The sequence below is a fragment of the Erinaceus europaeus genome, unplaced genomic scaffold (genome assembly GCF_950295315.1).
Source record: "Erinaceus europaeus unplaced genomic scaffold, mEriEur2.1 scaffold_606, whole genome shotgun sequence".
In the NCBI taxonomy this organism is placed as follows: domain Eukaryota; kingdom Metazoa; phylum Chordata; class Mammalia; order Eulipotyphla; family Erinaceidae; genus Erinaceus; species Erinaceus europaeus.
The window spans coordinates 13195-38612 of NW_026647796.1; the positions used below are offsets into that span (position 1 = coordinate 13195).

General features: G+C 64.4%; 1 protein-coding gene across 1 annotated transcript in view; it reads right to left on the minus strand.

The window, feature by feature from the left end:
* LOC103126673 (protein tyrosine phosphatase receptor type N2) overlaps positions 1-25418 on the minus strand; it is a 65592-nt gene that overhangs the window by 13184 nt on the left and 26990 nt on the right. Inside the window, exons 6-7 of the mRNA XM_060184386.1 lie at positions 19795-19882; positions 11269-11431 (exon numbers count right to left, since the gene is read on the minus strand). Of these exons, the coding sequence (XP_060040369.1) occupies positions 11269-11431; positions 19795-19882 (251 nt within the window). The remainder of the gene's footprint in view (positions 1-11268; positions 11432-19794; positions 19883-25418) is intronic.

Sequence of the window (25418 nt, forward strand, 5' to 3'; positions counted from 1 at the left end):
ACTGAGTCTCCCCCAGAGCACCCGGGGTGTGGGCAGGGCACTGAGTCTCCCCCAGAGCACCCGGGCTGTGGGCAGGGCACTGAGTCTCCCCCAGAGCACCGGGGTGTGGGCAGGGCACTGAATCTCCCCCAGAGCACCCGGGGTGTGGGCAGGGCACTGAGTCTCCCCCAGAGCACCCGGGGTGTGGGCAGGGCACTGAGTCTCCCCCAGAGCACCCGGGGTGTGGGCAGGGCACTGAGTCTCCCCCAGAGCACCCGGGGTGTGGGCAGGGCACTGAGTCTCCCCCAGAGCACCCGGGGTGTGGGCAGGGCACTGAGTCTCCCCCAGAGCACCCGGGGTGTGGGCAGGGCACTAAGTCTCCCCCAGAGCACCCGGGGTGTGGGCAGGGCACTGAGTCTCCCCCAGAGCACCCGGGCTGTGGGCAGGGCACTGAGTCTCCCCCAGAGCACCCGGGCTGTGGGCAGGGCACTGAGTCTCCCCCAGAGCACCCGGGGTGTGGGCCGGGCACTGAGTCTCCCCCAGAGCACCCGGGGTGTGGGCCGGGCACTGAGTCTCCCCCAGAGCACCCGGGGTGTGGGCCGGGCACTGAGTCTCCCCCAGAGCACCCGGGCTGTGGGCAGGGCACTGAGTCTCCCCCAGAGCACCCGGGCTGTGGGCAGGGCACTGAGTCTCCCCCAGAGCACCCGGGGTGTGGGCAGGGCACTGAGTCTCCCCCAGAGCACCCGGGCTGTGGGCAGGGCACTGAGTCTCCCCCAGAGCACCCGGGCTGTGGGCAGGGCACTGAGTCTCCCCCAGAGCACCCGGGCTGTGGGCCGGGCACTGAGTCTCCCCCAGAGCACCCGGGGTGTGGGCCGGGCACTGATTCTCCCCCAGAGCTCCCGGGGTGTGGGCCGGGCACTGAGGTCTCCCCCAGAGCACCCGGGCTGTGGGCCGGGCACTGAGGTCTCCCCCAGAGCACCCGGGCTGTGGGTAGGGCAATGAGTCTCCCCCAGAGCACCCGGGGTGTGGATAGGGCAATGAGTCTCCCCCAGAGCACCCGGGGTGTGGGCAGGGCACTGAGTCTTCCTCAGAGCACCCGGGCTGTGGGCAGGGCACTGAGTCTCCCCCAGAGCACCCGGGCTGTGGGCAGGGCACTGAGTCTCCCCCAGAGCACCCGGGGTGTGGGCAGGGCACTGAGTCTCCCCCAGAGCACCCGGGGTGTGGGCAGGGCACTGAGTCTCCACCAGAGCACCCGGGGTGTGGGCAGGGCACTGAGTCTCCCCCAGAGCACCCGGGCTGTGGGCAGGGCACTGAGTCTCCCCCAGAGCACCCGGGCTGTGGGCAGGGCACTGAGTCTCCCCCAGAGCACCCGGGGTGTGGGCAGGGCACTGAGTCTCCACCAGAGCACCCGGGCTGTGGGCAGGGCACTGAGTCTCCCCCAGAGCACCCGGGGTGTGGGCAGGGCACTGAGTCTCCCCCTGAGCACCCGGGGTGTGGGCAGGGCACTGAGTCTCCCCCAGAGCACCCGGGCTGTGGACAGGGCACTGAGTCTCCCTGAGAGCAACTGGGGTTTGGGCAGGGCACTGAGTCTCCCCCAGAGCACCCGGGCTGTGGGCAGGGCACTGAGTCTCCCCCAGAGCACCGGGGTGTGGGCAGGGCATTGAATCTCCCCCGAGCACCCGGGGTGTGGGCAGGGCACTGAGTCTCCCCCAGAGCACCCGGGGTGTGGGCAGGGCACTGAGTCTCCCCCAGAGCACCCGGGCTGTGGGCAGGGCACTGAGTCTCCCCCAGAGCACCCGGGGTGTGGGCAGGGCACTGATCTCCCCCAGAGCACCCGGGGTGTGGGCAGGACACTGAGTCTCCCCCAGAGCACCCGGGGTGTGGGCAGGGCACTGAGTCTCCCCCAGAGCACCCGGGGTGTGGGCAGGGCACTGAGTCTCCCCCAGAGCATCCGCGGTGTGGGCAGGGCACTGAGTCTCCCCCAGAGCACCCGGGGTGTGGGCAGGGCACTGAGTCTCCCCCAGAGCACCCGGGCTGTGGGCAGGGCACTGAGTCTCCCCCAGAGCACCCGGGGTGTGGGCAGGGCACTGAGTCTCCCCCAGAGCACCCGGGGTGTGGGCAGGGCACTGAGTCTCCCCCAGAGCACCCGGGCTGTGGGCAGGGCACTGAGTCTCCCCCAGAGCACCGGGGTGTGGGCAGGGCACTGAGTCTCCCCCAGAGCACCCGGGCTGTGGGCAGGGCACTGAGTCTTCCCCAGAGCACCCGGGCTGTGGGCAGGGCACTGAGTCTCCCCCAGAGCACCCGGGGTGTGGGCAGGGCACTGAGTCTCCCCCAGAGCACCCGGGGTGTGGGCAGGGCACTGAGTCTCCCCCAGAGCACCCGGGGCGTGGGCAGGGCACTGAGTCTCCCCCAGAGCACTCGGGGCGTGGGCAGGGCACTGAGTCTCCCCCAGAGCACCCGGGGCGTGGGCAGGGCACTGAGTCTCCCCCAGAGCACCCGGGGTGTGAGCAGGGCACTGAGTCTCCCCCAGAGCACCCGGGGCGTGGGCAGGGCACTGAGTCTCCCCCAGAGCACACGGGCTGTGGGCAGGGCACTGAGTCTCCCCCAGAGCACCCGGGCTGTTGGCAGGGCACTGAGTCTCCCTCAGAGCAACTGGGGTTTGGGCAGGGCACTGAGTCTCCCCCAGAGCACCCGGGGTGTGGGCAGGGTACTGAGTCTCCCCCAGAGCACCCGGGGTGTGGCCAGGGCACTGAGTCTCCCCCAGAGCACCCGGGGTGTGGGCAGGGCACTGAGTCTCCCCCAGAGCACCCGGGGTGTGGGCCGGGCACTGAGTCTCCCCCAGAGCACCCGGGGTGTGGGCAGGGCACTGAGTCTCTCCCAGAGCACCCGGGGTGTGGGCCGGGCACTGAGTCTCCCCCAGAGCACCCGGGGTGTGGGCAGGGCACTGAGTCTCCCCCAGAGCACCCGGGGTGTGGGCCGGGCACTGAGTCTCCCCCAGAGCACCCGGGGTGTGGGCAGGGCACTGAGTCTCCCCCAGAGCACCCGGGCTGTGGGCAGGGCACTGAGTCTCCCCCAGAGCACCCGGTGTGTGGGCAGGGCACTGAGTCTCCCCCAGAGCACCCGGGCTGTGGGCAGGGCACTGAGTCTCCCCCAGAGCACCGGGGTGTGGGCAGGGCATTGAATCTCCCCCAGAGCACCCGGGGTGTGGGCAGGGCACTGAGTGTCCCCCAGAGCACCCGGGGTGTGGGCAGGGCACTGAGTCTCCCCCAGAGCACCCGGGCTGTGGGCAGGGCACTGAGTCTCCCCCAGAGCACCCGGGCTGTGGGCAGGGCACTGAGTCTCCCCCAGAGCACCCGGGGTGTGGGCAGGGCACTGATCTCCCCCAGAGCACCCGGGGTGTGGGCAGGGCACTGAGTCTCCCCCAGAGCACCCGGGCTGTGGGCCGGGCACTGAGTCTCCCCCAGAGCTCCCGGGGTGTGGGCAGGGCACTGAGTCTCCACCAGAGCACCCGGGGTGTGGGCAGGGCACTGGGTCTCCCCCAGAGCACCCGGGCTGTGGGCAGGGCACTGAGTCTCCCCCAGAGCACCCGGGGTGTGGGCCGGGCACTGAGTCTCCCCCAGAGCACCCGGGGTGTGGGCCGGGCACTGAGTCTCCCCCAGAGCACCCGGGGTGTGGGCCGGGCACTGAGTCTCCCCCAGAGCACCCGGGCTGTGGGCAGGGCACTGAGTCTCCCCCAGAGCACCCGGGCTGTGGGCAGGGCACTGAGTCTCCCCCAGAGCACCCGGGGTGTGTGCAGGGCACTGAGTCTCCCCCAGAGCACCCGGGCTGTGGGCAGGGCACTGAGTCTCCCCCAGAGCACCCGGGCTGTGGGCAGGGCACTGAGTCTCCCCCAGAGCACCCGGGCTGTGGGCCGGGCACTGAGTCTCCCCCAGAGCACCCGGGGTGTGGGCCGGGCACTGATTCTCCCCCAGAGCTCCCGGGGTGTGGGCCGGGCACTGAGGTCTCCCCCAGAGCACCCGGGCTGTGGGCCGGGCACTGAGGTCTCCCCCAGAGCACCCGGGCTGTGGGTAGGGCAATGAGTCTCCCCCAGAGCACCCGGGGTGTGGATAGGGCAATGAGTCTCCCCCAGAGCACCCGGGGTGTGGGCAGGGCACTGAGTCTTCCTCAGAGTACCCGGGCTGTGGGCAGGGCACTGAGTCTCCCCCAGAGCACCCGGGGTGTGGGCAGGGCACTGAGTCTCCCCCAGAGCACCAGGGGTGTGGGCAGGGCACTGAGTCTCCCCCAGAGCACCCGGGCTGTGGGCAGGGCACTGAGTCTCCCCCAGAGCACCCGGGGTGTGGGCCGGGCACTGAGTCTCCCCCAGAGCACCCGGGGTGTGGGCCGGGCACTGAGTCTCCCCCAGAGCACCCGGGGTGTGGGCCGGGCACTGAGTCTCCCCCAGAGCACCCGGGCTGTGGGCAGTGCACTGAGTCTCCCCCAGAGCACCCGGGCTGTGGGCAGGGCACTGAGTCTCCCCCAGAGCACCCGGGGTGTGTGCAGGGCACTGAGTCTCCCCCAGAGCACCCGGGCTGTGTGCAGGGCACTGAGTCTCCCCCAGAGCACCCGGGCTGTGGGCAGGGCACTGAGTCTCCCCCAGAGCACCCGGGGTGTGGGCAGGGCACTGAGTCTCCCCCAGAGCACCCGGGCTGTGGGCAGGGCACTGAGTCTCCCCCAGAGCACCCGGGCTGTGGGCCGGGCACTGAGTCTCCCCCAGAGCACCCGGGGTGTGGGCCGGGCACTGATTCTCCCCCAGAGCTCCCGGGGTGTGGGCCGGGCACTGAGGTCTCCCCCAGAGCACCCGGGCTGTGGGCCGGGCACTGAGGTCTCCCCCAGAGCACCCGGGCTGTGGGTAGGGCAATGAGTCTCCCCCAGAGCACCCGGGGTATGGATAGGGCAATGAGTCTCCCCCAGAGCACCCGGGGTGTGGGCAGGGCACTGAGTCTTCCTCAGAGCACCCGGGGTGTGGGCAGGGCACTGAGTCTCCCCCAGAGCACCCGGGGTGTTTGCAGGGCACTGAGTCTCCCCCAGAGCACCCGGGGTGTGTGCAGGGCACTGAGTCTCCCCCAGAGCACCCGGGGTGTGGGCAGGGCACTGAGTCTCCCCCAGAGCACCTGGGCTGTGGGCAGGGCACTGAGTCTCCCCCAGAGCACCCAGGCTGTGGGCAGGGCACTGAGTCTCCCCCAGAGCACCCGGGGTGTGGGCAGGGCACTGAGTCTCCCCCAGAGCACCCGGGCTGTGGACAGGGCACTGAGTCTCCCTGAGAGCAACTGGGGTTTGGGCAGGGCACTGAGTCTCCCCCAGAGCACCCGGGCTGTGGGCAGGGCACTGAGTCTCCCCCAGAGCACCGGGGTGTGGGCAGGGCATTGAATCTCCCCCAGAGCACCCGGGGTGTGGGCAGGGCACTGAGTCTCCCCCAGAGCACCCGGGGTGTGGGCAGGGCACTGAGTCTCCCCCAGAGCACCCGGGCTGTGGGCAGGGCACTGAGTCTCCCCCAGAGCACCCGGGGTGTGGGCAGGGCACTGATCTCCCCCAGAGCACCCGGGGTGTGGGCAGGACACTGAGTCTCCCCCAGAGCACCCGGGGTGTGGGCAGGGCACTGAGTCTCCCCCAGAGCACCCGGGGTGTGGGCAGGGCACTGAGTCTCCCCCAGAGCACCCGGGCTGTGGGCAGGGCACTGAGTCTCCCCCAGAGCACCCGGGCTGTGGGCAGGGCACTGAGTCTCCCCCAGAGCACCCGGGGTGTGGGCAGGGCACTGAGTCTCCCCCAGAGCACCCGGGGTGTGGGCAGGGCACTGAGTCTCCCCCAGAGCACCCGGGCTGTGGCAGGGCACTGAGTCTCCCCCAGAGCACCCGGGCTGTGGGCAGGGCACTGAGTCTCCCCCAGAGCACCCGGGGTGTGGGCAGGGCACTGAGTCTCCCCCAGAGCACCCGGGGTGTGGGCCGGGCACTGAGTCTCCCCCAGAGCACCCGGGGTGTGGGCAGGGCACTGAGTCTCCCCCAGAGCACCCGGGGCGTGGGCAGGGCACTGAGTCTCCCCCAGAGCACTCGGGGCGTGGGCAGGGCACTGAGTCTCCCCCAGAGCACCCGGGGCGTGGGCAGGGCACTGACTCTCCCCCAGAGCACCCGGGGTGTGAGCAGGGCACTGAGTCTCCCCCAGAGCACCCGGGGCGTGGGCAGGGCACTGAGTCTCCCCCAGAGCACGCGGGCTGTGGGCAGGGCACTGAGTCTCCCCCAGAGCACCCGGGCTGTTGGCAGGGCACTGAGTCTCCCTCAGAGCAACTGGGGTTTGGGCAGGGCACTGAGTCTCCCCCAGAGCACCCGGGGTGTGGGCAGGACACTGAGTCTCCCCCAGAGCACCCGGGGTGTGGGCAGGGCACTGAGTCTCCCCCAGAGCACCCGGGGTGTGGGCAGGGCACTGAGTCTCCCCCAGAGCACCCGGGCTGTGGCAGGGCACTGAGTCTCCCCTAGAGCACCCGGGCTGTGGGCAGGGCACTGAGTCTCCCCCAGAGCACCCGGGGTGTGGGCAGGGCACTGAGTCTCCCCCAGAGCACCCGGGTTGTGGGCCGGGCACTGAGTCTCCCCCAGAGCACCCGGGGTGTGGGCAGGGCACTGAGTCTCCCCCAGAGCACCCGGGGCGTGGGCAGGGCACTGAGTCTCCCCCAGAGCACTCGGGGCGTGGGCAGGGCACTGAGTCTCCCCCAGAGCACCCGGGGCGTGGGCAGGGCACTGACTCTCCCCCAGAGCACCCGGGGTGTGAGCAGGGCACTGAGTCTCCCCCAGAGCACCCGGGGCGTGGGCAGGGCACTGAGTCTCCCCCAGAGCACGCGGGCTGTGGGCAGGGCACTGAGTCTCCCCCAGAGCACCCGGGCTGTTGGCAGGGCACTGAGTCTCCCTCAGAGCAACTGGGGTTTGGGCAGGGCACTGAGTCTCCCCCAGAGCACCCGGGGTGTGGGCAGGGTACTGAGTCTCCCCCAGAGCACCCGGGGTGTGGGCAGGGCACTGAGTCTCCCCCAGAGCACCCGGGGTGTGGGCAGGGCACTGAGTCTCCCCCAGAGCACCCGGGGTGTGGGCCGGGCACTGAGTCTCCCCCAGAGCACCCGGGGTGTGGGCAGGGCACTGAGTCTCCCCCAGAGCACCCGGGTTGTGGGCAGGGCACTGAGTCTCCCCCAGAGCACCCGGGGTTTGGGCAGGGCACTGAGTCTCCCCCAGAGCACCGGGGTGTGGGCAGGGCACTGAGTCTCCCCCAGAGCCCCCGGGGTGTGGGCCGGGCACTGAGTCTCCCCCAGAGCACCCGGGGTGTGGGCAGGGCACTGAGTCTCCCCCAGAGCACCCGGGGTGTGGGCAGGGCACTGAGTCTCCCCCAGAGCACCCGGGCTGTGGGCAGGGCACTGAGTCTCCCCCAGAGCACCCGGGGTGTGGGCAGGGCACTGAGTCTCCCCCAGAGCACCCGGGCTGTGGGCAGGGCACTGAGTCTCCCTCAGAGCAACTGGGGTTTGGGCAGGGCACTGAGTGTCCCCCAGAGCACCCGGGGTGTGGGCAGGGCACTGAGTCTCCCCCAGAGCACTCGGGGTGTGGGCAGGGCACTGAGTCTCCCCCAGAGCACCCGGGCTGTGGGCAGGGCACTGAGTCTCCCCCAGAGCACCGGGTTGTGGGCAGGGCACTGAGTCTCCCCCAGAGCACCCGGGTTGTGGGCAGGGCACTGAGTCTTCCCCAGAGCACCCGGGCTGTGGGCAGGGCACTGAGTCTCCCCCAGAGCACCCGGGGTGTGGGCAGGGCACTGAGTCTCCCTCAGAACTCCCGGGGTGTGGGCAGGGCACTGAGTCTCCCTCAGAGCACCCGGGCTGTGGGCAGGGCACTGAGTCTCCCCCAGAGCACCCGGGCTGTGGGCAGGGCACTGAGTCTCCCTCAGAGCACCCAGAGTATCGGATCTTCCTCCCTTGTGCTGCCCCTGCCCTGTCCTCCCAGGGGAAGCTGACCAGGACTGGCTCCCAGCTGGGCTCTCCAGGGCCAATGGCCTGGGGTGAAGGTGGTGTCCAGACTGGGGAGCCGGTTGCCGTCCCTGTACCAGCTGCTGTCCCTGTGCCAAGTGGACCTCGGAGGCTGTCTCGCGTCAGGAGCAGCACACGCCCCTGAGGCATCTGCTTTCGGGGCTGGGCCGCATGTGGGAGGTCGCTGACCCACTTTCTCTTTCGTCAGAAGGAGACATGTGGCACCCAGTGCACTCTGGGGCCAGGGCTCACGCCCCGTGGGAAGGCAGCAGGGCACTGCCCACTGGACCACCATGCCTGTTTCTCCCCTGCTCATTACTGGCTGCAGAGAGAGGCCCCTGCACCACCACCCAGAGCCACTTCCACGCTGTTGAGGCCTCACCGCACTGCAGAAGCGTCACCTCCAGACAGCACCAGGCCCCAGCACTGGGCTGCCCAGGCCGTGGACACAGCAGGACAGATCCCGGCAGAGTGGACCAACACTCTGACTGCTACTTAGAAGCAGGGCAGCCCGGGCAGAGAGAGTGAGAGTCCCCGGGGCCTGTGAGTCACTGTGGCCCGCCGCTCAGGGGAGATCAGCCGGGAGGACACCGCCAGGCCTGTCACCCCACACACATGTCACGCCATGTGTGAAGACCGGACTCGCCACGAGGCCCCGCTGACGAGACGCTGAGTGGAGCATGTCAGACCGTCAGAAATGCCCGGCAACAGGTGAGTGTCCACCACGTGGCTGGATGCCTCCCTCCACTCAGACTAACCCCAGAGGGGCTTAGAGACCCGGGGGTCTCACCAGATGATGCCCTGTTCTGGAAGCCTCCAGACTGCACACTAAACACTGCCCTGGCCAACAGCCACACGGCCACACAGCCTGAGGCTGCTCCTGTCTGCCAACAGGGAGAACGGTTCTCTGAAAAGCACAGCTCTGGGCACACCCAGTGCTAGGTGAGGCATCTGCCTCACCCCTCGGCTGCCCTCACACCTGCAGAGCTGGGAGGCTCATCCCTTCCTGAACTAGCCATGTGGGTTACGGAGTCTGTGGTGGTGTCAGCTGGACACACAGCACGAGGAGGGACTTGACGGGAGTCCCCTCAGTGTCACCACCACCATCAGGACCGCCACCACCACCGTCACCATCATCACCACCATCAACATCAGGACCACCACCACCCTCACCACCATCAAGACCAAAACCACCATCAGGACCACCACCACTGTCATCACCATCATCACCACCACTGTCACCACCATCATCACCACCACCATCACCACTGTCATCACTACAATCAACAACACCATTACCACCATTGTCTTCTCACTGCTGCCATGTGCCCACCACCCGCCGTTTACCTGTTGTGCTCTGTGCCAGGCCCAGCAATCAGGGTGCCCCAGCCAGGCTGACTCAGCCTCGACAGATCCCCCTGGCCTGTCCATGGCCCAAGGAGGTGTAGACAAGCCAGCGCTGCAGACAGAGCCAGCCATTGCCGCTGATGAGCCTGGGACTCGGCCAGAGCCCCACTTCCACTCTCTAGGGAGCACTCTGGGGGCAGGACAGAGAGTGTGGCCTGGATGTGTCCCCACCCTCCCTCCCAGTCCTGTCTCTGCCAGGGCAGAAGCAGGCATCAGGCTGTCCGGTGTTTAGGTCGGCCGCCCCCGTGAGTGAGGGAGACCAGGTGTGATGCCTGTCCCTGGCACAGAGGACATTCTGCAACAGGAGACCTCTGTCCTGGCTGCCTTTGTGCAGACTCAGCCCCAAGGGTCCTAAGCACCCACCCCAGGGACAGGCATTCAGGCCTCGCCCACCACGAGACCCTGAACTCAACAGAGTTTTACGGGATGAGGGGGTGCTAAGTCATGGGGATCCACAAGGAACATTCTGCTGTGTGAGGCAGTAGTAGCCCCAAGGACAGCTGGCAAGGTTGCAGGGTGGCTTCTCTGCTCAGACCTGCTGCAGACCCCTTCCAGGGGGTCCCCTGCTCTCCTCTGCTGAGTGGGTGCTGGGGCAGAGTGGAGTCCCCACACTTGTGGAGTCCTGGGGCATTGTCCTTGCCACTGGCAGGCACCCGGGCAGAGCCAGCCGCTTCCTCAGCCCCGGCCTGTTCCCACATTCCAAGCCTGCCTTCCCAGTGGGGTGCTGGGTCCTCGTCCTCCAGGGCAGCCTGGTGTGCAGAGCAAGGGCTCCTTGGGGGGGGATCTGCCTGCTCTCAGAGAGCATATCCTCTCTCCTCCCCGGCCGCCTTCTGCCCCTCTCAGCTCACTCTGATCTGGCTACATAGGTCCCCAAAGCCTGGGCTCTGTCGGCAGTCAGCCTTCAAGCGAGAGCCTGCATGTCATCTACGACACAGGCCTGGGCCGTGGTGGCCCTGGACAGTCTGAGTCCAGCCCTTAGCAGGAGGCACCTTCAGAAGGGGCTGCTGTCATCTCGCCAGGACCCGTCCTCTGAGGCCCCCTGACTCAGCCCACCCAGCCTGGTGCCCGCTCTCTGGCCAGTCTCCCCAGTGTCCCCGCTCTGCCTGTCTCCCCAGCGCAGCACTTTCTGTGTCTCACTGTCGGCTTCTCCTGCTCCAGGGTGATCACCACACACCCACTGCTCCCAGTGGGCTGGCTCTCTAGGGGACTGGGAGACAGAGGGTCCTGCAGATCCACTTCACTGCCTGTGAAGCTTCCCCCTGCAGGTGGACAGTGGGTCCTTGTGCATGGTAATGTGTGTGCTCTACTGGGTGCCCACTACCCAGCCCCCTAGATGTTTTTAATTAATTGATTTATTATTGGATAGAGAGAGGGAAATTGAGAGGGGAGAGAGAGAGGGAGAAAGACACCAGCAGACCTGCTGCCCCACTCCTGAAGCCCTCCCGCAGGTGGGGTGGGGCTTGTGCCCTGGCCCCCTGTGTCTCGGGGGCAAGGCATGCGGGGTGCCATCTGCCCCAGACCCGCCCGGCTCCCCAGCCCCCTGTGTTGGTGTCCCTGGCCCAGAGCTGAGGGGTGGGGGGCTGGGGAGCAGCTCACCCTGGACCAGGAGGGGACTGGCCAGTCGTGGGCCATGGCAGTGGTCACAGGGCCTGGGGGTCCTCTGAGCTTCTCCTGCAGTGCTGGGATCAGCAGGCAGACGGCACCCCACATCCCTTGCCCCCGAGACACAGGGGTCCAGGCTGTGTCTCCACCCAGCATCACCCGACATGGTGCCAGGGAACCTCTGACTCTGCCCCTCGATTTCCATGGCCCCGGACTCTGGAATGTTCCAGGCCCCTCCCAGTTTCCAGGCTCACCTGGGCTGGCGGGCTGTGGTGCTGTGTCCAGGGTGGCGAGTCGGGGCCCACGGCCAGGGACGGGGCCTGCAGTGACAGCAGATAGCGCTGCAGTGCAGTGGTCAGCGCGGACGTGCTCTCCAAGGCTGGCCTTCTCCTGCCGGCCACCTGTGGTCTCGCCACCCTAAAGGCAAAGCAGGTATGAGTCCGACAGGTTTCATCCACGGTGCCTGCACTGCTGGGACTGCTGGGCACTGCTGCAAACTGCAGGGTACTTCTGGGCACTGCTGGGTACTGCTGGGACTGCTGGGCACAGCTGGGCACTGCAGGGTACTTCTAGGCACTGCTGGGTACTGGAGGGCACTGCTGGGTACTGCTGGGTATGGCTGGGCACTGCTGGGATGGCTGGACACTGATGGTACTGCTGGGCACTGCTGGGACTGCTGGGCACTGCTGGGTACTGCTGGCACTGCTGGGTACAGCTAGGGCTGCTGGGCACTGCTGGGTACTGCTGGTCAATGCTAGGTACTGCTGGGACTGCTGGGACTGCTGGGGACTGCTGGGTACTGCTGGGGACTGCTGGAGACTGCTGGGACTGCTGAGGACTGCTGGGACTGCTGGGGAATGCTGGGACTGCTGGGGACTGCTGGGGACTGCTGGGACTGCTGGGGACTGCTGGGACTGCTGGGACTGCTGGGGACTGCTGGGACTGCTGGGCACTGCTGGGTACTGCTGGGCACTGCTGGGACAGCTGGGTACTTCTGGGCACTGCTGGGTACTGCTGGGCACTGCTGGGTACTTCGGGCACTGCTGAGTACTGCTGGGCACTGCTGGGCACTGCTGGGCACTGCTGGGTACTGATGGGTACTGCTGGGCACTACTGGGCATTGCTGGGTACTTCCAGGCACTGCTGGGTACCGCTTGGCACTGTTGGGTACTGCAGGACACTGCTGGGTACTGCTGGGCACAGCTGGGAATGCTGGGTACTGCTGGGACAGCAGGACACTGCTGGGTAGTGCTGGGCACTGCTGGGTAGTGCTGGGCACTGCTGGGTACGGCTAGGCACTGCTGGGCACTGCTGGGTACCGCAGGGACTGCTGGGACTGCTGGGCACAGCTGCGTACTGCATAGCACTGCTGGGTACTGCTGGGACTGCGGAGCACTGCTGGGTACTGCTGGGCACTGCTGGGTACTGCTGGGACTGCTGGGTACTGCTGGGTGCTGCTAGGAATGCTGGGGACTACTGGGACTGCTGGGTACTGCTGGGGACTGGTGGGGACTGCTGGGACTGCTGGATACTGATGGGTACTGCTGGGTACTGCTGGGACTGCTGGGACTGCTGGGACTGCTGGGTACAGCTGGGAAGTGCTGGGTACTGCTGGGACTGCGGGGTACTGCTGGGACTGCTAGGACTGCTGGGACTGCTGGCACTGCTGGGTACTGCTGGGTACTGCTGGGCACTGCTGGGTACTGCAGGGCACTGCTGGGTACTTCGGGCACTGCTGGGTACTGCTGGGCACTGCTGGGACTGCAAGTCACTGCTGGGTACTGCTGGGCACTGCTGGGTACTGCTGGGCACTGCTGGGAATGCTGGGCACTGCTGGGAATGCTGGGGCTGCTGGGCACTGCTGGGTACTGCAGGGCACTGCTGGGTACTGCTGGGATTGCTGGGTACTGCTGGGCACTGCTGGGTACCGTTGGGAATGCTGGGCACTGCTGGTACTTCTGGGCACTACTGGGTACTGCTGGGTACTGCTGGGCACTGTTGGGTACTGCTGGGTACTGCTGGGCACTGCTGGGTACTGCTGGGAACAGCAGGGTACTGCTGGGACTGCTGGGTACTTCTGGGTACTGCTGGGACTGCTGGATACTGATGGGTACTGATGGGTACTGCTGGGACTGCTGGGTACTGATGGGTACTGATGGGACTGCTGGATACTGATGGGTACTGCTGGCTACTGCTGGGACTGCTGGGTACTGCTGGGACTGCTGGATACTGATGGGTACTGCTGGGCACTGCTGGGCATTGCTGTGTACTTCTGGGCACGGCTGGGTACTGCTGGGCACTGCTGGGATTGCTGGCCACTGTTGGTACTGCTGGGATGGCTGGGCACTGCTGGGTAGTGCTGGGCACTGCTGGGTACTGCAGGGCAATGCTGGGTACTGCTGGGTACCGCTGGGCACTTCTGGGTACTGCTGGGAACTGCCTGGTACATCTGGGAACTGCTGGGTACTCCTGCGACTGCTGGGTACTGCTGGGCACTGCTGGGTACTTTGGGCACTGCTGGGTACTGCTGGGCATTGCTGTGTACTTCCGGGCACTGCTGGGTACTGCTGGGCACTGCTGGGATGCTGGGCACTGCTGGGACTGCTGGGTACTCCTGCATACTGCTGGGCACTTCTGGGTACCGCTGGGCACTGCTATGTACTGCTGGGCACAGCAGGGCACTGCTAGGTACAGCTGGGCACTGCTGGGTCAGCTGGGGACTGCTGGGACTGCTGGGTACTGTGGGGTATTGCTGGGAATGCTGGGTACTGGTGAGTACTGCTGTGCACTGCTGGCTACTGCTGGGTACTGCAGGGCACTGCTGGGTACTGCTGGGACTGCTGGGCACTGCTGGGTACTGCAGGGCACTGCTGGGTACTGCTGGGATTGCTGGGTACTGCTGGGCACTGCTGGGCACAACTGGGAATGCTGGGCACTGCTGGGTACTTCTGGGCACTACTGGGTACTGCTGGGCACTGTTGGGTACTGCTGAGTACTGCTGGGCACTGCTGGGTACTGCTGGGAACTGCTGGGTACTGCTGGGACTGCTGGGGACTGCTGGGACTGCTGGGTACCTCTGGGTACTGCTGGGACTGCTGGATACTGATGGGTACTGCTGGGCACTGCTGGGCATTGCTGTGTACTTCTGGACATGGCTGGGTACTGCTGGGAACTGCTGGGTACTGCTGGGACTGCTGGGTACTGATGGGTACTGCTGGGTACTGCAGGGACTGCTGGGTACTACTGTATACTGATGGGTACTGCTGGGTACTGCTGGGCACTGCTGGGCATTGCTGTGTACTTCTGGGCACGGCTGGGTACTGCTGGGCACTTCTGGGATTGCTGGCCACTGTTGATACTGCTGGGATGGCTGGGCACTGCTGGGTATTGCTGGGCACTGCTGGGTACTGCAGGGCAATGCTGGGTACTGCTGGGTACTACTGGGAACTGCTGGGTACTTCTGTGACTGCTGGGTACTGCTGGGCACTGCTGGATACTTCGGGCACTGCTGGGTACTGCTGGGCATTGCTGTGTACTTCCGGGCACTGCTGGGTACTGCTGGGCACTGCTGGGACTGCTGAGACTGCTGGGTATTTTGGGTACTGCTTGGCACTGCTGGGACTGCTGGGTACTGCTGGGTACTGCTGGGCACTGCTGGCACTGATGGGTACTGCTGGGACTTTGGGCACTGCTGGGTACTGCTGGGCACTGCTGGCACTGCTGGGTACTGCTGAGTACTGCTGGGCACTGCTGGGTACTGCTGGGCACTGCTGGGATGCTGAGCACTGCTGGGACTGCTGGGTACTACTGGGAACTGCTGGGTACTTCTGTGACTGCTGGGTACTGCTGGGCACTGCTGGATACTTCGGGCACTGCTGGGTACTGCTGGGACTGCTGGGTACTGCTGGGCACTTCTGAGCACTGCTGGGTACTGCTGGGAATCCTGGGGACTGGTGGGACTGCTGGGTACTGCTGGGTACTGCTGGGTGCTGCTGTGCACTGCTGGGAATGCTGGGAACTGCTGGTACTTCTGGGACTGCTGCATGCAGCTGGGCACTGCTATGTACTGCTGGGCACTACTGGGTACTGCTGGTACTGCTGGGTACTGCTGGGACTGCTGGGTTCTGCTGGTACTGCTGGGTACAGCTGGGACTGCTGTGTACTGCTGTGTACTGCTGGGTACTGCTGGGTTCTGCTGGGGACTGCTGGGCACTGTTGGGACTGCTGGGCACTGCTGGACACTCCTTGCTACTGCCGGGTACTGCTGGGTACTGCTGGGCTCTGCTGGGCACTGCTGGGCACTGCTGGGTACTGCTGGGCACTGCTGGGACTGCTGAGACTGCTGGGTATTTTGGGTACTGCTTGGGACTGCTGGGTACTGCTGGGCATTGCTGGCACTGCTGGGTACTGCTGGTACTTTGGGCACTGCTGGGTACTGCTGGGCACTGCTGGCACTGCTGGGTACTGCTGAGTACTGCTGGGCACTGCTGGGTACTGCTGGGCACTGCTGGCACTGCTGGGTACTGCTGAGTACTGCTGGGCACTGCTGGGACTGCTGGGTACTAGTGGCACTGCTGGGACTGCTGGGTACTGGTGGGCACTGCTGGGCACTGCTGGGCACTTCTGGGTACCGCTGGGCACTGCTGGGTACTGCTGGGCACTGCTGGGACTGCTGGGAATGCTGGGTACTGCTAGGCACTGCTGGGTACTGCTGGGATTGCTGGGGACTGGTAGGACTGCTGGGTACTGCTGGGATTGCTGGGACTGCTGGGCACGTTAGGGTAGTTCTGGGCACTGCTGGGTACTGCCGGGCACTGCTGGGTGTTGCTGGGTACTGCTGGGCACTGCTGGGACTACTGGGCACTGCTGGGTACTGTTGGGCACTGCTGGGTACTGCTGGGAATGCTGGGCACTGCTGGGACTGGTGGGCATGGCTGTGTAGTGCTGGGCACTGCTGGGTACTTCTGGGCAGTGCTGGGCACTGCTGGGTACGGCTGGGACTCTTCGGTACTGCTGAGTACTGCTGGGCACTGCTGGGTACTGCTGGGCACTGCTGGGTACTTCTGGGTACTGTGAGCACTGCTGGGTACTGTTGGAACTGCTGGGTACTGCTGGAACTGCTGGGGACTACTGGGTACTGCTGGGTTCCGCTGGGACTGCTGGGACTGCTGGGCTCTGCTGAGTTCTGCTGGGTACTGCTGGGAAGTGCTGGGTACTGCTGGGTACTGCTGAGCACTGCTGGGTACTGCTGGGTACTTTTGGGACGGCTGGGGACTGCTGGGACTGCTGGGGACTGCTGAGCACTGCTGGGCACTGCTGGCACTGCTGGGTACTGCTGGTACTGCTGGGTACTTCTGGGTACTGCTGGGAACTACTGGGTACTGCTGGGTTCCGCTGGGACTGCTGGGCACTGCTGCGTTCTGCTGGGTACTGCTGGGAAGTGCTGGGTACTGCTGGGTACTGCTGAGCACTGCTGAGTACTGCTGGGTATTGCTGGGACGGCTGGGGACTGCTGGGACTGCTGAGACTGCTGGGTATTTTGGGTACTGCTTGGCACTGCTGGCACTGCTGGGTACTGCTGGGACTTTGGGCACTGCTGGGTACTGCTGGGTACTGCTGTGACTGCTGGGCACTGCTGGGTTCTGCTGGGACTGCTGGGACTACTGGGGACTGCTGGGCACTGCTGGGCACTGCTGGGTACCGCTGGGCACTGCTGGGTACTGCTGGGAATGCTGGGTACTGCTGGGAGTGCTGAGTACTGCTGGGTACTGCTGGGCACTGCTGGCTACTTCTGGGACTCTTGGGTACTGCTGGGACTGCTGGGTACTGCTGGGACTGCTGGGCACTGATGGACACTCCTGGGTACTGCTGGGACTGCTGGGGACTACTGGGCACTGCTGGGGTGCTGGGACTGCTGGGCATTGCTGGGCACTGCTGGGTTCTGCTGGGTACTGCTGGGAAGTGCTGGGTACTGCTGAGCACTGGTGGGTACTGCTTGGACAACTGGGTACTGCTGGGACTGCTGGGTACTGCTGGCGACTTCTGGGCACTGCTGGGTACTGCTGGGTACCGCTGGGCACTGCTGGGTACTGCTGGGCACTGCTGTGTTCTGCTGGGTACTGCTCTGAAGTGCTGGGTACTGCTGGGTACTGCTGAGCACTGCTGAGTACTGCTGGGTACTGCTGGGACGGCTGGGTAATGCTGGGACGGCTGGGACTTCTGGGGACTGCTGGGCACTTCTGGGTACTGCTGGGTACCGCTGGGCACTGCTGGGTACCACTGGGCACTGCTGGGTACTGCTGGGCACTGCTGGGTACTGCTGGGTACTTCTGGGAATGCTGGGTACTGCTGGGAATGCTGAGTACTGCTGGGTACTGCTGGGCACTGCTGGATACTGCTGGGACTCTTGGGTACTGCTGGGTACTTCTGGGTACCGCTGGGCACTGCTGGGTACTGCTGGGACTGCTGGGCACTGCTGGACACTCCTGGGTACTGCTGGGTACTTCTGGGCTCTGCTGGGCACTGCTGGGAATGCTGGGAATGCTGGGGACTGCTGGGCACTGCTTGGCACTGCTGGGGACTGCAGGGCACTGATGGGTACTGCTGGGTTCTGCTGGGAGTGCTTGGTACTGCTGAGACTGCTGGGTACTGTTGGGCACTGCTGGGACTGCTGGGACTGCTGAGACTGCTGGGTACTGTTGGGTACTTCTTGGCACTGCTGGGTACTGCTGAACACTGCTGGGACTCCTGGGTACTGCTGGGACTGCTTGGTACTTCTTGGCACTGCTTGGCACTGCTGGGTACTGCAGGGCACTGCTGGGTACTGCTGGGTTCTGCTGGGCACTGCTGGCATTGCTGGGTACTGCTGGGTACTTCTGGGCACTGCTGGGTACTGCTGTGACTGCTGTGACTGCTGGGCACTGCTGGGTACTGCTGGGACTGCTGGGACTTCTGGGCACTGCTGTGTACTGCTGGGTACTGCTGTGTACTGCTGGGCACTGCTGGGTACCTCTGGGCACTGCTGGGACTGCTGGGCACTGCTGGGTACTACTGGGAATACTGGGTACTGCTGGGAATGCTGAGTACTGCTGGGTACTGCTTAGTACTGCTGGGCACTTCTGGGGACTACTGGGTACTGCTGGGACTTCTGGGCACTGCTGGGTACTGCTGGGCACTGCTGGGGACTATTGGGACTGCTGAGCACTGCTGCGTACTGCTGGGCACTGCTGGGTACTACTGTGTACTGCTGGGTACTGCTGGGAATGCTGGGTACTGCTGGGAATGCTGAGTACTGCTGGGTACTGCTGAGTACTGCTGGGCACTGCTGGGTACTGCTGGGCACCGCTGGGCACTGCTGCGACTGCTGTGACTTTTGGGACTTCTGGGACTGCTGGGGACTGCTGGGTGCTGCTGGGTATTGCTGGGCACTGCTGGGTACTGCTGGGCACTGCTGGGCACTGCTGGGTACTGTTGGGTACTGCTTGGCACTGCTGGGTACTGCTGAGCACTGCTGGGACTGCTTGGCACTCCTGGGTACTACTGGACACTGCTGGGTACTTCTGGACACTGCTGGGCACTGCTGGGACTGCTGGGTACTTCTGGGACTGCTGGGCACTGTTGGGTACTGCTGGGCACTGCTGGCTACTGCTGGGCACTGCTGGAACTGCTGGGACTGCTGGGACTTCTGGGACTGCTGGGTATTGCTGGGCACTGCTGGGTACTGCTGAGTACTGCTGGGCACTGCTTGGCACTCCTGGGTACTACTGGGTACTACTGCTGGGTACGGCTGGGACTTCTGGGCACTGCTGTGTACTGCTGTGTACTGCTGGGCACTGCTGGGTACTGCTGGGACTGCTGGGTACTGCTGGGCACTGCTGGGCACTGCTGGGTGGTGTATCTATGTCTTCTCTGTCACTCAGTTGGTGTGTGGCCCGTTAAGTCCCCCTGTGAGTGCTCACCCTGCCCCTCTCCTGACTGGTCTGTGGTGTTAGCGTGTCCCAGCATCTCAAACTGTTGTCCCAGACCTCATGATGCCTGGCTGCTCCCAGTTGCCCGTCACTGTCAGCCTGAGAGGTGTGGCAGCAGTCACTGCCCTGACCACTGGAATGTCCTTCCTCTCAAGTCACCACTGCCAGGGTCTCCCATGAGTGGTCCACGCAGAGGAGGGATGGGTGGGGACTCCACGTGGGTGAGCCCCATGTTGGCTGCAGAGCCTGGGCCCCAAGCTGCGACTACCTGGTAGCCTGCAGGGCATCCAGTCCTGCTGGACACAGGTCTGGGCATCTCCTTAGTAACAGGTGAGTGACCAGACCCCTGGACCGTGAGGTCAGGGCTGGCAGGGAGCACAGGGCCTTCACCAGACACTGGCCTGGTGCTGGCCAGTCTGGGGGCGGGGGGACAGGGGATAGGGAGGGGGCACAAAGAGCAGGGATAGGGCCGGAGGGGACAGGAGACAAGGAGATGGGGCAGTGGGGGACAGGGGGCAGGAGACAATGGGTGGAGGAAACAGTGAAGCGGGAATGGGGGAAGGGACAGAGGGAGGACAGAGGGGAAGGGGCAGATGGGGAGGAGTGAGGGGCATGAGGAGAGGCAGTGAGAGTGGGGACAGAGGAGGGGGGCCAGTAAGGGAGAGTCAGGAGGAGGGGAGGAGAGGGGAGGGCAGGGATGGAGCACCCTTGATGGGTCCCCCTTCCTGCCCCCTGGAGGGGAGCAGCAGCTCCTTAGAGGCTGGCACTCTGGGTACTGTCTGCCTGAGCCTAGGGGGCATGTGGGGGACTCACCGGGCAGTGCTGGGGGCCTTAGGGTGCCCCGGTTGGGTCTTGGGGAGGCGGAGCAGCAGTTCTGAGGCCGTCACCTGCCGTGTGAGACCTGAGGGCAGAGTCCAGAGTCAGCCCCCCCACCCCCGGCCATGCCCCAGCTCCCAGCTCCCAGCCCCCAGCCCCCAGCTCATGCAGGGTGCATAGGGCGCTCAGACCACACACAGTGGAAGAGGGGAAGCTGACAACCAGCCCCACAGCCTGACCAGCTGTGGTCCCCAGTAGCCATGAGCAGAGTGGGGGCCAGGTAGCCAGGAGCTGGGCTGGGGTGGGGGATGGGGACTGAGATCTGGACCATAAAACAGAGATAGAGACTGTCCCTAACTGTCCCCGTCACTGTCCCTGACTGTTCCCCATCACTGTCCCCGACTTTCCTCCTGTCACTGTCCCCGACTGTCCCCTGTCACTGTTCCAGACTGTCCCCATCATTGTCCCCGACTTTACTCCTGTCACTGTCCCCGACTGTCCCCCATCATTGTCCCCAACTGTCCTCCTGTCACTGTCTCAGACTGTCCCCCGTTACTGCCCCTGACTTGCCCCCATCACTGTCCCCGACTGTCCTGTCACTGTCCCCGACTGTCCTCCTGTCACTGTCCCAGACTGTCCCGTCACTGCCCCTGACTGTCCTCCTGTCATTGTCCCAGACTGTCCCCTGTCACTGCCCCTGGCTGTCCCCTATCACTGTCCCCGACTGTCCTCCTGTCACTGTCCCAGACTGTCCCCCATCACTGTCCCCGACTGTCCCCGTCACTGTCCCAGACTGTCCTCTGTCATTGTCCCTGACTGTCCTCCTGTCACTGTCCCTAACTATCCCCATCATTGTCCCTGACTGTCCCGTCACTGTCCCTGACTGTCCCCGTCACTGTCCCTGACTGTCCTCCTGTCACTGTCCCCGACTGTCCTCCGTCACTGTCCCCGACTGTCCCCGTCACTGTGCCCAACTGTCATCCCATCATTGTCCCCGACTGTCCCCGTCACTGTGCCCAACTGTCCTCCCATCATTGTCCCCGACTGTCCTCCCATCATTGTCCCCAACTGTCTCCATCACTGTCCCCGACTGTCCCCCATCATTGTCCCAGACTGTCCCCCATCACTGTCCCAGACTGTTCCCCATCACTGTCCCCATCATTGTCCCAGACTGTCCATCATTGTCCCAGACTGTCCCCCATCACTGTCCCTGACTGACCCCATCATTGTACCTGACTGTCTCCATCACTGTGCCTGACTGTCCCCCATCATTGTCCCTGACTGTCCCCATCATTGTCCCAGACTGTCCCCCATCATTGTCCCCGACTGTCCCCACCATTGTCCCTGACTGTCCCCATCACTGTGCCTGACTGTCCCCCATCATTGTCCCAGACTGTCCCCATCATTGTCCCAGACTGTCCCCCATCACTGTCCCAGACTGTCCCCCATCACTGTCCCCATCACTGTCCCCATAATTGTCCCCAACTGTCCCCATCATTGTCCCTGACTGCCCCCATCATTGTGCCCGACTGTCCCCATCACTGTCCCCATCAATGTCCCCATCACTGTCCCTGACTGTCCCCATCACTGTCCCAGATTGTCCTCCATCATTGTCCCAGACTGTCTCCCGTCACTGTCCCAGACTATTCCCCGTCACTGTCCCAGACTGTCCTCCCATCATTGTCCCCGACTGTCTCCATCTTTGTCCCCGACTGTCCCCCATCACTGTCCCAGACTGTCCTCCATCATTGTCCCAGACTGTCCCCCATCATGTCCCAGACTGTCCTCCATCATTGTCCCCGACTGTCCCCCATCATTGTCCCCGACTGTCCTTCATCACTGTCCCATCACTGTCCCCATCACTGTCCCAGACTGCCCCCATCACTGTCCCCGACTGTCCCTCATCACTGTCCCTGACTGTCCCCCATCACTGTCCCAGACTGTCCCCCATCATTGTCCCAGACTGTCCCCCATCACTGTGCCCAACTGTCTTCCTGTCACTGTCGCCAGCTGTCCCCCATCACTGTGCCCAACTGTCCTCCTGTCACTGTCCCCAACTGTCCTCCCATCATGTCCATGACTGTCCTTGACTGTCCCCCACCACTATCCTCCAGCCCCCAGGGACAGGCCCCCCTCGGTGGGTATGTCTTCCCAGATTGGCAGGGGCCAGAGCACAGGAAGGGACCTCTCGCCCCATCGCCCACATCCTCAGCCTGGCCGCCCACGTCCACTTTGTGTTTGGCCCTGCACACTGTGGAGCTGCCCGGTGCCCCTGCACACAGCCCCCCAGATAGGTTGCCCTGGGGCTCACATGCATCTGTCAGTGCCTTCCAGGCCTCAGCTGCTAACTACAGTGATGTGGAAATTCTGGGGAGGGGAGGTGCTGCTTTGTGTTCCATTGGCCCACCCACACCCCAGGCACAGAGCCCTCGACCTCCTGGAGAGAGGCCGCTGCAGGGGTAGGTGGGGGTTGCTGGGTGCAGGCCAGAGGCGAGGGAGTAGCAGGGGAGCAGGGCTGAGGCTGGACTCAGCCTGACTCAGGACCAGCCCAGATGATATTGTGAGGGTCCTATAGCAAAGTACTAATATACACGCATCCGAAAATAGAATCCCAGCACAAGGCGGCAAAAGCCGTGGCAGCCGAAGGAGAGACTGTCTGTCTGCCCAGCCCTCAGCTGAGACTCCAGCACCACGCATCCAGGAAGGAACAGTGCCAGGAGGCTGGAAGCCAAGGAGAGAAGGGGGGGTGTCACAGACGGGCCAGCCCTGCGCACACCTGCAGGGCACAGCACACAAGAGCAGGCACAGGGGGACTCCACCCAGAGGTTTCACCAGAGGCCACAGAGCAAGCCGCAGCTGCCGCACCAACCAGACGCTGCAAAGCATGGACCCTAAACCCCGAGGAGCTGAGTTCAGTCCCCGGCAGCACATGTACCAGAGTGATGTCTGGTCCTTTCTCTCCTCCTATCTTTCTCATGAATAAATAAGTAAAATCTTTAAGAAAGAAAGAGAGAAAAGAGAGAGAGAGAAAGTAACGAAAGAAGAAAGGTTAAAAAGGAAAGGCAGGAAGGGAGGGAGGGAGGGAAGGAAGGAGGAACTGTGGCCCCAGGAGAGTGTTCACAGGCACACTGGTAACGGCCACCACAGAAGGACCCAGAGGCTTCAGGAGGGGCTGCCGCGACCCCCCAGCTGGGGGAGGAGTAGAAGGAGGGGGCCTGCAGGGATCTCTCTGTGCCACGCCTTACTCCCCAAAGACTCTCTAGCCCTGTCCCACCTGCTCCCCACCTGTTATACCCAGGACTCCCACCTGTGACACCCAGGGCTCCCCACCTGTGACACCCAGGGCTCCCCACCTGTGACACCCAGGACTCCCCACCTGTGACACCCAGGACTCCCCACCTGTGACACCCAGAACTCTCACCTGTGACACCCAGAACTCTCACCTGTGACACCCAGGACTCCCCACCTGTGACACCCAGGGCTCCCCACACGTGACACCCAGAACTCTTAACCTGTGACACCCAGAACACTCAACTGTGAAACCCAGGACTCCCCACCTGTGACACTCAGGGCTCCCCAGCTGTGAGACCCAGGACTCCGCACCTGTGACACCCAGGCCTCCCCACCTGTGACACCCAGGACTCCCCACACGTGACACTCAGGGCTCCCCACCTGTGACATCCAGGAATCCCCACCTGTGACACCCAGGACTCCCCACCTATGACACTCAGGGCTCCCCACCTGTGACACCCAGGACTACCCACCTGTAACACCCAGGACTACCCACCTGTGACAACCAGGACTCCCTACCTGTGACACCCAGGACTCCCCACACGTGACACCCAGAACTCCCCACAGCTCTCCACCTGTGACACCCAATGCTCCCACCTGTGACACCCAGGACTCCCCACCTGTGACACCCAGGACTCCCCACCTGTGACACCCAGGACTCCCCACACGTGACACCCAGGGCTCCCACCTGCGACACCCAGGGTTCCCACCTGTGACACCCAGGGCTCCCCACCTGGGACACCCAGGACTCCCCACCTGTGACACCCAGGGCTCCCCACCTGGGACACCCAGGACTCCCCACCTGGGACACCCAGGACTACCCACCTGTGACACCCAGGACTCCCCACCTGTGACACCCAGGGCTCCCCACCTGGGACACCCAGGGCTCCCCACCTGGGACACCCAGGGCTCCCCACCTGTGACACCCAGGACTCCCCACCTGGGACACCCAGGACTCCCCACCTGTGACACCCAGGACTCCCCACCTGTGACACCCAGGGCTCCCCACCTGTGACACCCAGGGCTCCCCACCTGTGACACCCAGGCCTCCCCACCTGTGACACCCAGGACTCCCCACCTGTGACACCCAGGGCTCTCGTGAAGGCTGCCCAGGCCTCCATTGGGACTTGTCTCTCTGTGGCCCCCCTCCTGCACCAAATTCTGAGGAGCCAATGTCCTGCGGTCAGGCCATTATGGGCAGCATGTACACCAGGCAGGGTGGTGCCAGATTTCTGTCAGGAAAACAGCTCTGGGTGCTCCTTGGCCAGGGCGCCAGAAAGGAAAAGGCACACAGGGGCAGGAGGCACCTGTAGGCATGAGCACACGCCTCATCACGCATGACGTCCTAGCCTGAGACGGCCCCACAGGCAACATCACGGAGGATGCCACGAAGCTTCCAGAGTCACTGCCTCTCCTCGTCTCTCCCTCTCTCCTCTCCTGTGTCTCTCCCTCTCTCCTCTCCTCGTCTCTCCCTCTCTCCTCTTCTCTGTCTCTCCCTCTCTCCTCTCCTGTGTCTCTCCCTCTCTCCTCTTCTCTGTCTCTCCCTCTCTCCTCTCCTGTGTCTCTCCCTCTCTCCTCTCCTGTGTCTCTCCCTCTCTCCTCTCCTCGTCTCTCCCTCTCTCCTCTTCTCTGTCTCTCCCTCTCTCCTCTCCTGTGTCTCTCCCTCTCTCCTCTTCTCTGTCTCTCCCTCTCTCCTCTCCTGTGTCTCTCCCTCTCTCCTCTCCTGTGTCTCTCCCTCTCTCCTCTCCTCGTCTCTCCCTCTCTCCTCTTCTCTGTCTCTCCCTCTCTCCTCTCCTGTGTCTCTCCCTCTCTCCTCTCCTGTGTCTCTCCCTCTCTCCTCTCCTGTGTCTCTCCCTCTCTCCTCTTCTCTGTCTCTCCCTCTCTCCTCTCCTGTGTCTCTCCCTCTCTCCTCTCCTGTGTCTCTCCCTCTCTCCTCTCCTGTGTCTCTCCCTCTCTCCTCTCCTCTGTCTCTCCCTCTCTCCTCTCCTGTGTCTCTCCCTCTCTCCTCTCCTCTGTCTCACCCTCTCTCCTCTCCTGTGTCTCTCCCTCTCTCCTCTCCTCTGTCTCTCCCTCTCTCCTCTCCTCTGTCTCTCCCTCTCTCCTCTCCTGTGTCTCTCCCTCTCTCCTCTCCTGTGTCTCTCCCTCTCTCCTCTTCTCTGTCTCTCCCTCTCTCCTCTCCTGTGTCTCTCCCTCTCTCCTCTCCTCTGTCTCTCCCTCTCTCCTCTCCTCTGTCTCTCCCTCTCTCGTCTCCTGTGTCTCTCCCTCTCTCCCTCTCTCCTCTCCTGTGTCTCTCCCTCTCTCCTCTCCTGTGTCTCTCCTTCTCTCCTCTC